This window comes from Macrobrachium nipponense, chromosome 3, assembly GCF_015104395.2.
Source record: "Macrobrachium nipponense isolate FS-2020 chromosome 3, ASM1510439v2, whole genome shotgun sequence".
Taxonomy (NCBI): Eukaryota; Metazoa; Arthropoda; class Malacostraca; order Decapoda; family Palaemonidae; genus Macrobrachium; species Macrobrachium nipponense.
In genome coordinates this window covers 41,889,217-41,901,230 of record NC_087202.1, presented here as the reverse complement: position 1 = coordinate 41,901,230, position 12,014 = coordinate 41,889,217, and the positions used below count along the sequence as shown (strand labels likewise).

General features: G+C 35.2%; 1 protein-coding gene across 1 annotated transcript in view; it reads right to left on the bottom strand.

Moving 5' to 3' along the window:
* The window catches only part of LOC135222373 (uncharacterized), a 54,838-nt gene that overhangs the window by 13,179 nt on the left and 29,645 nt on the right, over window positions 1-12,014 (bottom strand). The window contains exons 4-5 of the mRNA XM_064260461.1: window positions 2,429-2,495; window positions 1,517-1,591 (exon numbers count right to left, since the gene is read on the bottom strand). Coding sequence (XP_064116531.1) covers window positions 1,517-1,591; window positions 2,429-2,495 — 142 coding nt within the window. The remainder of the gene's footprint in view (window positions 1-1,516; window positions 1,592-2,428; window positions 2,496-12,014) is intronic.

The following is a 12,014-nucleotide window of genomic DNA, read 5'->3' as shown; positions in this document are numbered from 1 at the left end:
AATGTACAAAATTATGTGTTAGTCTAATCCAGGGATGTCCAACCTGTGGCCCACGGGCCGCATTGCGGCCCACTCAGTGTTTGGAAGCGGCCCACTATCGACTCTTATTAAAAAAAAAAAGTTTTTAGCAAATTTATCATGTAGTGAGCTAGAGAGTCTTCATGTAATTTAATTAAAATACTTTATATTTAATAAATAAAATAATAAACAAAAACAATTTAAAAAACAATATGATTAAGAAGAAATTTACAACTGAGCATGCATACTAAGTTTATAACATTGTCAGTTGCTTGGTTCTGTGACTGACAGACATTTAGCAAAAATTCTTAGAATTAAGAATACATCCTTCGAGGCAAATATTGAAAACATTTTGGCTGGAAGACAAAGTCAAAAGTCTCATTGAATTAATATTGGTTAATTAAATTTAATGGGTTATTTTATATGTATAGCTACATATAAACATTACAATATTTACAATGTTGTAATAAAGTGTATTCACATGGTTTTGATAAAATGTCATTTTTCATTAAACTCTGGAAGACAGTCAAAAGTCTCATTGAATTAATATTGGTTAACTAAATTTAATGGGTTTTTTTTCTTTGTATAGCTACATATAAACATTACAATATTAATAATGTTGTAATAAAGTGTATTCACATGGTTTTGTTTTATATTGTCATTTTTCATTAAAATGTATTCAGATATTCTGGGGTTTTGCGGCCCAGTTAAATATTTAAGTTTGCAATGCGGCCCATTAAATTAAAAGGTTGGACATCCCTGGAGTTTTTGGGATCACTGGGATGAACAGACAATCTCCTGGTGCCCTTCAAGTCCAAGTTCAGCCCCAGTAGGGATATGGTTGAGAAGTGGTGAAATATAAAATGTCAAAAATGTTGGGCATTGTAAATGAAGCAACTGGAGAGAGAGAGAGAGAGAGAGAGAGAGAGAGAGAGAGAGAGAGAGAGAGAGAGAGAGAGAGAGAGAGATTGTCATTCAGTTTTCCCGGGCAGCAAGGTGTTGGTCAGCTAGTATATATATAAATGTATAATGTGTGTATATATATAAATATATTTATATGGAACCAGGATTTGGTAAAGATTGAAAAAGGGCTGGAACAATGGGCTGTACTGAATGTTCAAATCGTTTTGATGTAGAAATCACTAAAATTAATCACGAAGAAAGCATGAACAAATTGAGCAACACATTCAAATACTGTGATATTGGTTTCAAAGAGCTTCACTGACTATATTAGATGTAATGCAATTTACGAGCAGGGAAAAAGTTAACAGTGAAAAGTAACGCCCAGCAAATAGTCAAATATTCAGAATCATTAATAACAGTACTAATTATGCAAATATGAGTCACGGAGTGGAAGAACAGTAAGGCTATTCAACAAGGTTTTAGTTTTTCTGGCACTCATTCAACAGACAACTCACTGAACCGTGACTAGCAGTGACTTCATTATGCACGTGGCCACTGTGAATAACAACAAGAATTGCTGCAGTTACATACTAACCAATTTCTAGACGAACAACAACATTTTTACGACACTGCATCATGCCCCATCTTTCACGATTTTTGTTCATCTCATCTGGAAAACACCGGGAGTAATGGCCATGGACATATTTTTGTAAAGTAATAACATAGCTCATGTAGATCGCCTATACACTAGCTGTCTAGGCTCTACCAACGATCCCTTTAGGTAACTTTAAACCAAAGTAGATTTGGTGGCAATTGACTTAGGATGTCGGGTATGGCTACACTTCAAGGGTCTATGAAGTAGCATATATTTGACCTTATGCCAGTTAACAACTTCCTAATATGAAAAAAATTATCCAACTTATTAGATCCAGGATTAAATTAGACAACCTATGGTGATGCAGAGTTAAGGTCATTTCTTGCATTTTGGCTTTTGCATGGCATACCCGTCCAAATGAATAATCAAACCGCTGTTAATCATTCGTCCATATTTCGCCCTTTACTTGGGACGGAACTACCTAAAATCACTAATCAAATCTGAGTCCCTTAGTAAGGTGCGATTTAGGATTTTGGTTTTGCCTTTGATAAATGAAGACAATCAGATGTGACGGAATTTCAATAATGCGTGCTGGTCTCTGTGCGTAGGTCTTATGGAGGGGAATCAAGATGCCTGAATCAAGGAAGTCAAAGAATCTTCTGTCAGAGGCAATGAAATAAGTCATACACATTGGGGTACAGCCAAAATTACTCACGATAAATATAAAAGAGGAAGTTGCAACATTACGCTATCATTTCATAAATACACCACTATAATAAGAAATGTTTATGGGACTATACAATAGTACGTAGTTAAAATGTACAAAACTGTGTGAACACAACTGGTAATTTAATGGAAACTATAAGTGAACACTGCAACCTACGCAAGATATGACATTAAATGCAAACTCACCTGCTAAAGGAATGAGGAACATTAACCATAAAGATAATACCCACAGCTCACAAACAGGACGAATGATCTGGAAGGAAAAAGATACCCATTTATAAATAAATATATATATATATATATATATATATATATATATATATATATATATATATATATATATATAGCTTGATGATAAATAACAGTGCCAAGACCAGGAAGAACATTCTTTATTAAACGAGCTTTCGAGGTTTAAAACCTCTTCTTCAAGCTGAAAAAATGACAAGGATGAGAAATCACTAAAAAATTACATTAAATTGAACATAAAATGAAACGAACATCACATACAAACTAAAAGTTAAAAATTACGAAAAAACTAAAACAAAACGCAAAACATACAAAAACAGAAATAAAAATAATATGACAGGTAAACAAATTACACTCAAAAATAAAATGGCTAACGACCCACTTTGTGTACCTACTATGAAACTATATGATAGCTAGTTGAATACCGGACGAGTTGTTGTTCAATTCCGGTTTCATTTTCTTAATAAACAGCGACTCTGAAATTAAAAGGTCCAGTCTATTTGAGCAAAAAGACAGTACTCTAAAATCTAGGTGAGTGAAAGGATGGTCCTGTGCTAAACTGTGTTCCCTTATGGCAGAAAAAGGTGGTTTAGAAAGAGGAAACCTAGTTCTAACGGAAAGACCTCTGTGTTCCAAAATTCTGTCTAAGCCAGCGGGAACTAGATCCCACGTATCGCAGACCACACTGCGAACAGGTAAACAAGTAAACGACACTCGAATTAAGGTCCACAGGAAGAGCAGGCTTCTCCCTCAAAAGTGATCCTACAGTAAAAGGGTTAGTAAAAACAAAATCTGAAACTAACTTGAGAAAAACTATGCTTAAGTATTTCTTGTAACTTTTTTCGTACCAAGTAGCTACTATGACCAAGGAAAGGCAATTTAATATACTTCACATCTTTACAAGCAGTACTGTACACCGGTCTGGGACAAAATTTCTCATCTAAAAAATTTTTCAGAACTTTGTAAAAGACAAATACGGGATAAGAATTTTCGGAAAAATAATTCTGGAGGAAGACCCTGTCTTGATGAAATAAATTAAAATCACAACAGACATTGTAAGCTCTATTTATCATAAGTACGTATTGAATTAATTTTAAACAACTTTGGTGAAAAACTAAGATAACTCAATCCCAAGCCAGTAAAAGTACTTTTCCTATAAACGGAAGTCTCAAATTTACCTCTTATTTCTGTGTACCTGAACATCTAAAACATCTAAAAATGACAACATATTATCTTGTGAGACAGAACAGGTTTCCTCTTTCTAAACCACCTTTTTCTGCCATAAGGGAACACAGTTTAGCACAGGACCATCCTTTCACTCACCTAGATTTTAGAGTACTGTCTTTTTGCTCAAATAGACTGGACCTTTTAATTTCAGAGTCGCTGTTTATTAAGAAAATGAAACCGGAATTGAACAACAACTCGTCCGGTAATCAACTAGCTATCATATAGTTTCATATAGGTACACAAAGTGGGTCGTTAGCCATTTTATTTTTGAGTGTAATTTGTTTACCTTTCATATTATTTTTATTTCTGTTTTTGTATGTTTTGCGTTTTGTTTTAGTTTTTTCGTAATTTTTAACTTTTAGTTTGTATGTGATGTTCGTTTCATTTTATGTTCTTACTGAAGCTTTTAACAAGACAATTCATTTTAAAGTAATTTTTTAGTGATTTCTCATCCTTGTCATTTTTTCAGCCTGAAGATGAGGTTTTAAAGCTCGAAAGCTCGTTTAATAAAGAATGTTCTTCCTGGTCTGGCACTGTTATTTATCATCAAGCTAAGATTTCCAAGTAGCCGCCCAATTACTGAGACTATATATATATATATATATATATATATATATATATATATATATATATATATATATATATATATATCTATATATATATATATATATATACAATATATATATATATATATATATATATATATTTTAATATATATAATTATATCATATAGTATATCATATATAATATATATATATATATATATATATATATAATATATATATCATCAAGCTAATATTTTCCAAGTAGCCGCCCAATTACTGATTTACTATAATATATATATAGATATATATATATATATATATATATATATATATATATATATAATATATTTATATATATATATATATATATATATATATAATATATATATATATAATATATATATATATATATATATATATATATATATATATATAGTCTCTGTAATTGGGCGGCTACTTGGAAATCTTAGCTTGATGATAAATAACAGTGCCAAGACCAGGAAGAACATTCTTTATTAAACGAGCTTTCGAGGTTTAAAAACCTCATCTTCAGGCTGAAAAAATGACAAGGATGAGAAATCACTAAAAAAATTACATTAAAATGAATTGTCTTGTTAAAAGCTTTAGTAAGAACATAAAATGAAACGACATCACACACACACACACACACACACACACACACACACACACACACACATATATATATATATATATATATATATATATATATTATATATATATATATATATATATATATATATATATATATATATATATATATATATATATATATATATATATATATATATATATATATATTATATATATATATATATATATATATATATATATATATATAATATATACTAAAAAAATCACAAAAGTATACCCAAGGGAATGCTTGAAAAGAAACGACAGAGTGCCAAGTGTTACATGTAATTAACACGAACGTACTCTTCACTCTGTCGTTTCTTTTCCTGGGGCTTCAGCTGATACACACTTATGTATATGTTCATCATGTGACCCAAGTATATAAATATAAGTTACGAAGGGAGTTTGTGCATCATGAGCATCTCTTTTTAAATGACAGACACAGCAGAGAGCTTTGCCGTGGGTTATATATTAGTTTTTGGATTTTACTTTAAGACACTTTTTCTTCAATACGGCTCACTGAAAATATACTGGTATTATTGCTTTCCTTAAATAACTCCCCGAGAAGTTAGGGTGGTCATCCATCCACGAATGTGCTTAAAAGGTACGTAGTACAGCTGAGTGAGCTTTAAATACTTTAAACGCTGTCATGAAATATGTTCAGGGGATACATTTCCTCGCCATTTACTACTTGGGGTTAGCTCAAAATAACAGGGATAGTTAACAATGGCCTCTCTGGAGCGTGTCATTGTTACTTTTGATGGTTTAGTAAATGTTATCGGAAATTGCGAAGCGTTTACACCCGATTCTGCAGCTCCGAGAAAAGAATTGTGGGCAAAATTTTAAGTAAATTGTTAAACTAAACCAAAGTTGTGGCTGCATTTAAACTATCGTCATACCTTTGCAGTGTTTACAAATTTATTTTCTCTAATTTTCTGTAAATCATATTAATTTTATACTTCACACACACACACACACAAACACACACACACTAGTCTAGTAGTCCAAATAATGTGATGTATATTGTTACAATTATCTGGCATGTTTCTTATGTTCTGCAGGACTAAAGTGATAATTTGGTTGAATGTTCGTAAACTTACAGTTACGAACATCTGGAAAATTTTTAAATAGAATATTACGGATGTGAATACGAATCTCGTGATTACATTCGCCCTTTTACCGTTTCATTTCAAGAGTCAGATGAATGTTGTTCCAGCAAACTCGTAAAAAAGAACAGCATTGCTTCAGTATCAGTTGCTGGCAACACTGGGTTCCGTCTACGTAGTGAATCTTGTCTTGCTCACCAGCATGGCAAAGCTACACGGATTTATGTCAGAGATGAAGACGTCAATGAAGCACAGACTTCCCTTCTATTTACCTCCATCGCCATTCTTTCTTTCCCTACCGGCTGCTTATAACCCCTTTTCCATACAGTCCTCATCTTCCAGCATATACGTATACACTTGTTTCCTTTTCGATGTAAAAAAAAAAAAAAAAAAAAAATCCTTGCTAATTAGTTTACAACAGGGTCCTCGTGTTTAAAAGGCACCGAAATAAAACTTTAATAAAATACAGAACTTCTAACATTAACTCGAAGTCTGTAGACTGTTCCTTAAGGATGACTACAGAACTCCATAAAAAAAAAACAAATAAACGTCACGGAACTTGGGGGCGCTAAAAGGGATACAGGGATGTTTAGACTCTATGAGGATAAGATTAGACGAGTCTGTTGTGTAAGGGGGCCTTAGGAAGGAATGGGAGGAGATCGGAAGATGCAAGGCAAAACGAATCATTCCCAAAGAAGGAAATGGGAGGAGATCTTGTCACGGAAGATGCAAGGCAAAACTAACAATTCCCAAAAATACGACGGGCCACCTACCTCACGGTGACTTGCCCGTTCTCACATTTAAATACTAGAAGAGATTTTTTCTGTTCTACGAAGGCAATCTGACTGGTGCTGTTACTTTTCATTTCTGATAAAGGCAATAATCTCTCTCTCTCTCTCTCTCTCTCTCTCTCTCTCTCTCTCTCTCTCTCTCTCTCTCTCTCTAACTCTCTCTATATATATATATATATATATATATATATATATATATATATATAATATATGTAATAGTGTGGCACAGTGTCGTTATTCCAAAAGACAATAACTTAATAATACTTAAGAAAAAGGCACGAAACGGATAATAAGGAAGAAAGGGAAAGGGAATAATACGATAATGATTTTTCTTAGTGAAGGGATTTTGTTACTCCAAACATTAGGCTTTTAGCCATTAGACATCTGGTTTTCATCTCCCCCAAAAAGCCTCTGTCCGTACCAGCGATTAGTGACCAACAAGAGATTATAGTCGACGAGGGATATCGCCCAGGCACCTTCGAGAAATTGGAAACTACTCTCATTAGCGCCTATGACTAATCGGCGTTCCCTTCGTGAACAGGTCAGAGAGAGCCATCTGGCATACGTTAAAAAGGAATTCTATGACCCGTTGTTAGAAAGAGGGAAGTACCAAATTCTTAAAAGCTCCACCCTCCCAAAGGTAGGCCTCTAGTATCGACGAATCAAAAGCCATGAGTGTTGGTCATAAGACAGCCCAAAGGGGGTATCAACGAATGAACTATGAGGTTACTAAAAGGATACGCCCCTAAGAAGCCAGGACATGAAGAAGGAGGCGTATACAAATTCAAAGCCTACGAATTACTGTAGAAGACCTGACAGGAAGGCGGTCTTGTATAATGTTTGCAGCCACTAAGGCACAAGAAGTCTTTCAGAAAATGCCACACCCAGTCAAAATCCAAAAATCCAAAGGCGGGGCTAAGGAGATTTCAACTGAACAAAAAGGCGAGACAGAGAGAGAGAGCAAGCAGAAAAGGGAGCAGAGAAAAAAGGGGAACAGAGAAGCCAAGAGAGAGAACAACCGGGGAGCCTGAGGGGAGAACTGCAGTGGCATGGCTGTGAAACAGAGAAGGACAGAAGAATCCCCAGAAGAAGAACAGGTGCAAAAGTGTGGTGTGCGAAGCAATCAAAGACAGTGAAAGTGACAATCAATACTCAGTAAAATTCCCTCGTGCCTATATACTCGTAATTGCAACAAGTGCCAATTAAGTTTTATCAGTCCAAGAGCCCAGTAACTCAGAAGGTGGAAAGACATTTGTAAGAACCCCTACGAGGAATAAACTTAATGCAAAGAAACATATCAATTAATTTCTCATCCTAACAGAACCCCTTTACCTAATTCCCCAAAGTACAGCCTCCACGGCACACGTTACCTTAGATCTGTGCAAAGAAAGTAAGTACCGTCACAGTTTTATTGGTGGCAGCGGTGGGATACGATGAGATAAAGATTGATATAGTGACAAGATTAATTGATGTCGAGTGGTAAGGATAGGAAGAGACAAAAGATAAAGACAGCAAGAGAAATGGTGATCAGAGACACGAATGACAGTTAAAGACAGCGGCCGCGAAACAGAATCAAAAGTTTAGTGTCGGCATAAGAGATTTCAATTCATTCAGGCCACTCGAAATAGAAAGTTCTCCCCTAAGACAGTACCAGTGTTTCCCCAAATACAAAGACAGTTACCGAGTCGTAACAATAAAAGCACTCCAAAGTAGCCACCCACACTTTGCGAAGAAAAGCTCCACTCCGAAGAACAAGAACAATCGTTCTACCAGAAGATGAAGATTTTGAACGCATAAAAATATATCAAGAGGAAAGAAAACAATTCCGAAAACGCATCCGTCAACGCAATCCTGCTCTGAGAGGAAAGAAGAGAGAGAGAGAGGTCCCCTTTTTTCGAAGAGAAGAAGAGAGAGAGAGAGAGGGGGAACCAACACATCATTCAACGCGCTGGTAGGCGAACGCAAGCGGTCAGACGTAAACCCGGGTGCCGAAAAGAAGAACGAAAGAAGGTTAAGTCCAAATAAATGTCCCCACACTTACATAACATTAAACTCTATTAAAAGTAAATTACGCGATTAACATTTCAGTTAGACAATTTCTGGTATTTCAAGATTAAAAGATTTTCACTCTGAACTCTTTTTTTGGCAACGAAAACTCTACGATATTTCATTTTACTAATTATAATTAATCAGCTACTAAGACCTTTTCCCAAACATTTGTATTTACTAACCAATAACTTTAAATTTTAATTTTAATTTAGATTGTGTCATTTTATTTTGATTTTTTGTGATTTTGGTTGTTTTGTGATTTCTTATACTTTGAATTTTTTTTTGTTTTAATATTTGCTTTTAATCTTATTCGTTACGTCGAATGAATGTTTACTTGTTTTTTATTTTGTTTGTTTAGGATAACAAGGGTAATTCACGGGAGGTCTCTCGTTAGCGTACACTTTACGGTCAGTTCAGTAACGTTTTACCAGAACTATTAAGAGGGTTTTTGTTGTTGTTTAAGAATCGCTCACCGGTAACGTAAGACTTTGAGAATATTTCAGGGGAAAATTCTTTTATTTTTTTTTGGTGATCGAATACTTAAGTAAAAATAATTTATTGTCATTATCATTTGCTTTTTGGGATATTACTGTCATAACTTTGATACTTTTAATGATACTCAGTACTTAAGAAAATTTCCATTAACGAGTCGATGGTCAAAGAGAGACCGACTCCTTATCAGAACGTAAGATTGCCTGTGCTCACGAGAAGTCAAACAAGGAAATTAACCATGCCGGAAGGTACACAGTCCGCGAATTCGAGCGCAGCAGTAATGGGAATACATAAGGGACATGTGATTAATCACATAGCTAAATTTTGCGGAAGAAAGAACGGTCAGTTAGCTTGTAACTTAGAGAACTGGATAGAGCAAGTGGAGACACGCCTAGATAGCATAACGGGGACAGATAGAGAAAAGCTTATTGAAGCCAAGAGTTATCTTGATTTGGAAGCCGTAGGAGTAAACTTAAAACGATACGTCCACCTCCGAGACTTACCGAGATCTTAAGAATTGGGAAGAATTGAAACGGTATTTTAGGAAGGTTTATTCCACAGTTGGTGAAAGAGATCCAGTTACTAGCTTGGCAAGGATAGTGCGTCAATTTAAGTTAGACGAAAGACGTTATCAAGAGTTTAGCTCTCAGTTGTATAACAATATGAACGAATGGGGTAACTTCATGGAATCCACAGGTTGGATAGAGGTAGAAGGAGGCAAGCAAAAAATGCTAATGAGTCATGTTAAAAAAATATTTAGACTAGCAATAATGATTGGAAGCCTGCCAAATACGGAAGTCATTGCAACGGATGACTCGTAAGTGGGAGACATCCGATGATGTAGCAGAGATTGAAGAGAGGAAACAAAAATCCTAGGTAGAAGACCTGAAGGGAATCCTATATACAGACCTTTAGTCGCTATAGGACAAAAAGAAAGGGGTCCAAATAGATCTAGGACACCATCTAGAAATCAGAATAAGATGCCAGGTAAATCTTCTCAAGGAGGATTTTCGACAGTCACGTGTTATAACTGTCAGAAGAGAGGACATTATGCCAGTGACTGCCGAGGGATAGCCTTCTGTCCTTTCCATAGAGAACAGGACATAGTGCTCGAGAATGCAGGCAATAAATTTGTTTCAGCTCCTAGAGGTAGATCTCAGTCGAGAGGCAGAGGTAGAAACCAAAGTCAATCTCCCCCAGTTAGAGGAAATAGAGATTCCGCTCCAAATAGATATCCCAATCAAACAGCAAGCATAGGGTATCAACCAGTTCAGTCAATGTCAGACGACCCAATGGGAAATTTTCTGCTTACTAGTACAATGGATCTTCCTCTATAACAGAGAGAACGTCAGGAATGTCAAGGCTAAGCCCAGCTACACAGGTTAGCAAAGTTGATGTAGGGAATGAATATAATTATAGACCATTATTTCCAGCCCATGTCGGTCTAGAGAAACCTATTGTTACATTCTTTGATACAGGTAGTCCTAAGAATATAATGTCAGAAAAGGTGTATCGATTGTATTTTTCTCACTTAAGTTTGAAACCAGAAGTAGATTGTAGAATCACAGACGTCCAGGGTAATGATATCCACGTAATTGGACAATTAGATTTTCCATTTAAGCTAGGAAGAATTTCTCTAAGAGAAAATGTTCTGGTAGCCAGAGATATACAATTAGCTTTTGCTCATTTGCTGATAGGTTATCCAACTATGGCTAGACAAGGGATAAGCATTGATGCTCCTAGAGAACAACTAGTGATTAACAACGGTCGTGAGATTTCTAGAATACCATTATGCAAGTCAATTAAAAGAACCCAGACTCAAGAGAATCCCACGATGAAAGGTATCTTAAAGAAGGATAAGACAGAGGGAAGATATCCAGAATGCATCACGAGTTCACAACAGATCATTAACCTCTTAGAATCAAATCAATGCACTTATTTAAAGTTAGAAAGGGAATTAAGACTTAAACCAGGAGAAAGTACGTGGGTAGAATGTACAGTAAATCCAATTTTTGAAGGGAAGGAAATTCTCACGCTTACTGAAAAGTTGCAAGTAAACGGAATACATTATTCTTCTAGTTTACACGAAGTCAGACAGGGCAAAATAGCGTTACAGATTACGAATAACAGAGGAGGAAAGGTTAAATTAACACCAGGTACAGAGATAGGCTTAGTCAGAAGTATACTCCATACCTATCCGAGTTGTAGAAGGAAACTGTAGCCGCGATCCGTAAGGAAATGAAAATTATGCTCAGGACATAAACTGAGAAGAGCTAAAATAGGATTTCATTTAAAGGACATTAAGGAAAACCCATGTTAGAGAAGAAATTCATAGACTTATTGTGCGAATATAATGATATAGTCGCTCTAGACGGCGACACCTGGGAAAAAATACACGCGAAATAACGCACAAGATAGACATTCCATCAAACACAAAGCCAATTTACATACCAGCTTATAGAGTAGCACATTCCCAAAAGGAGATCATTGAAAGGGAAGTACAAAGAATGAATAGGCAAGGAATAATAGAACCATCTAAATCCCCATGGTCCTTTCCACTTTTGCTAGTTCCTAAAAGAGACAAAACTTATAGAATAGTTGTGTGGATTTCAGAAAATTGAACCAAATTACTGAAAATGATCTTATCCAATGCCGTCAATGCGAG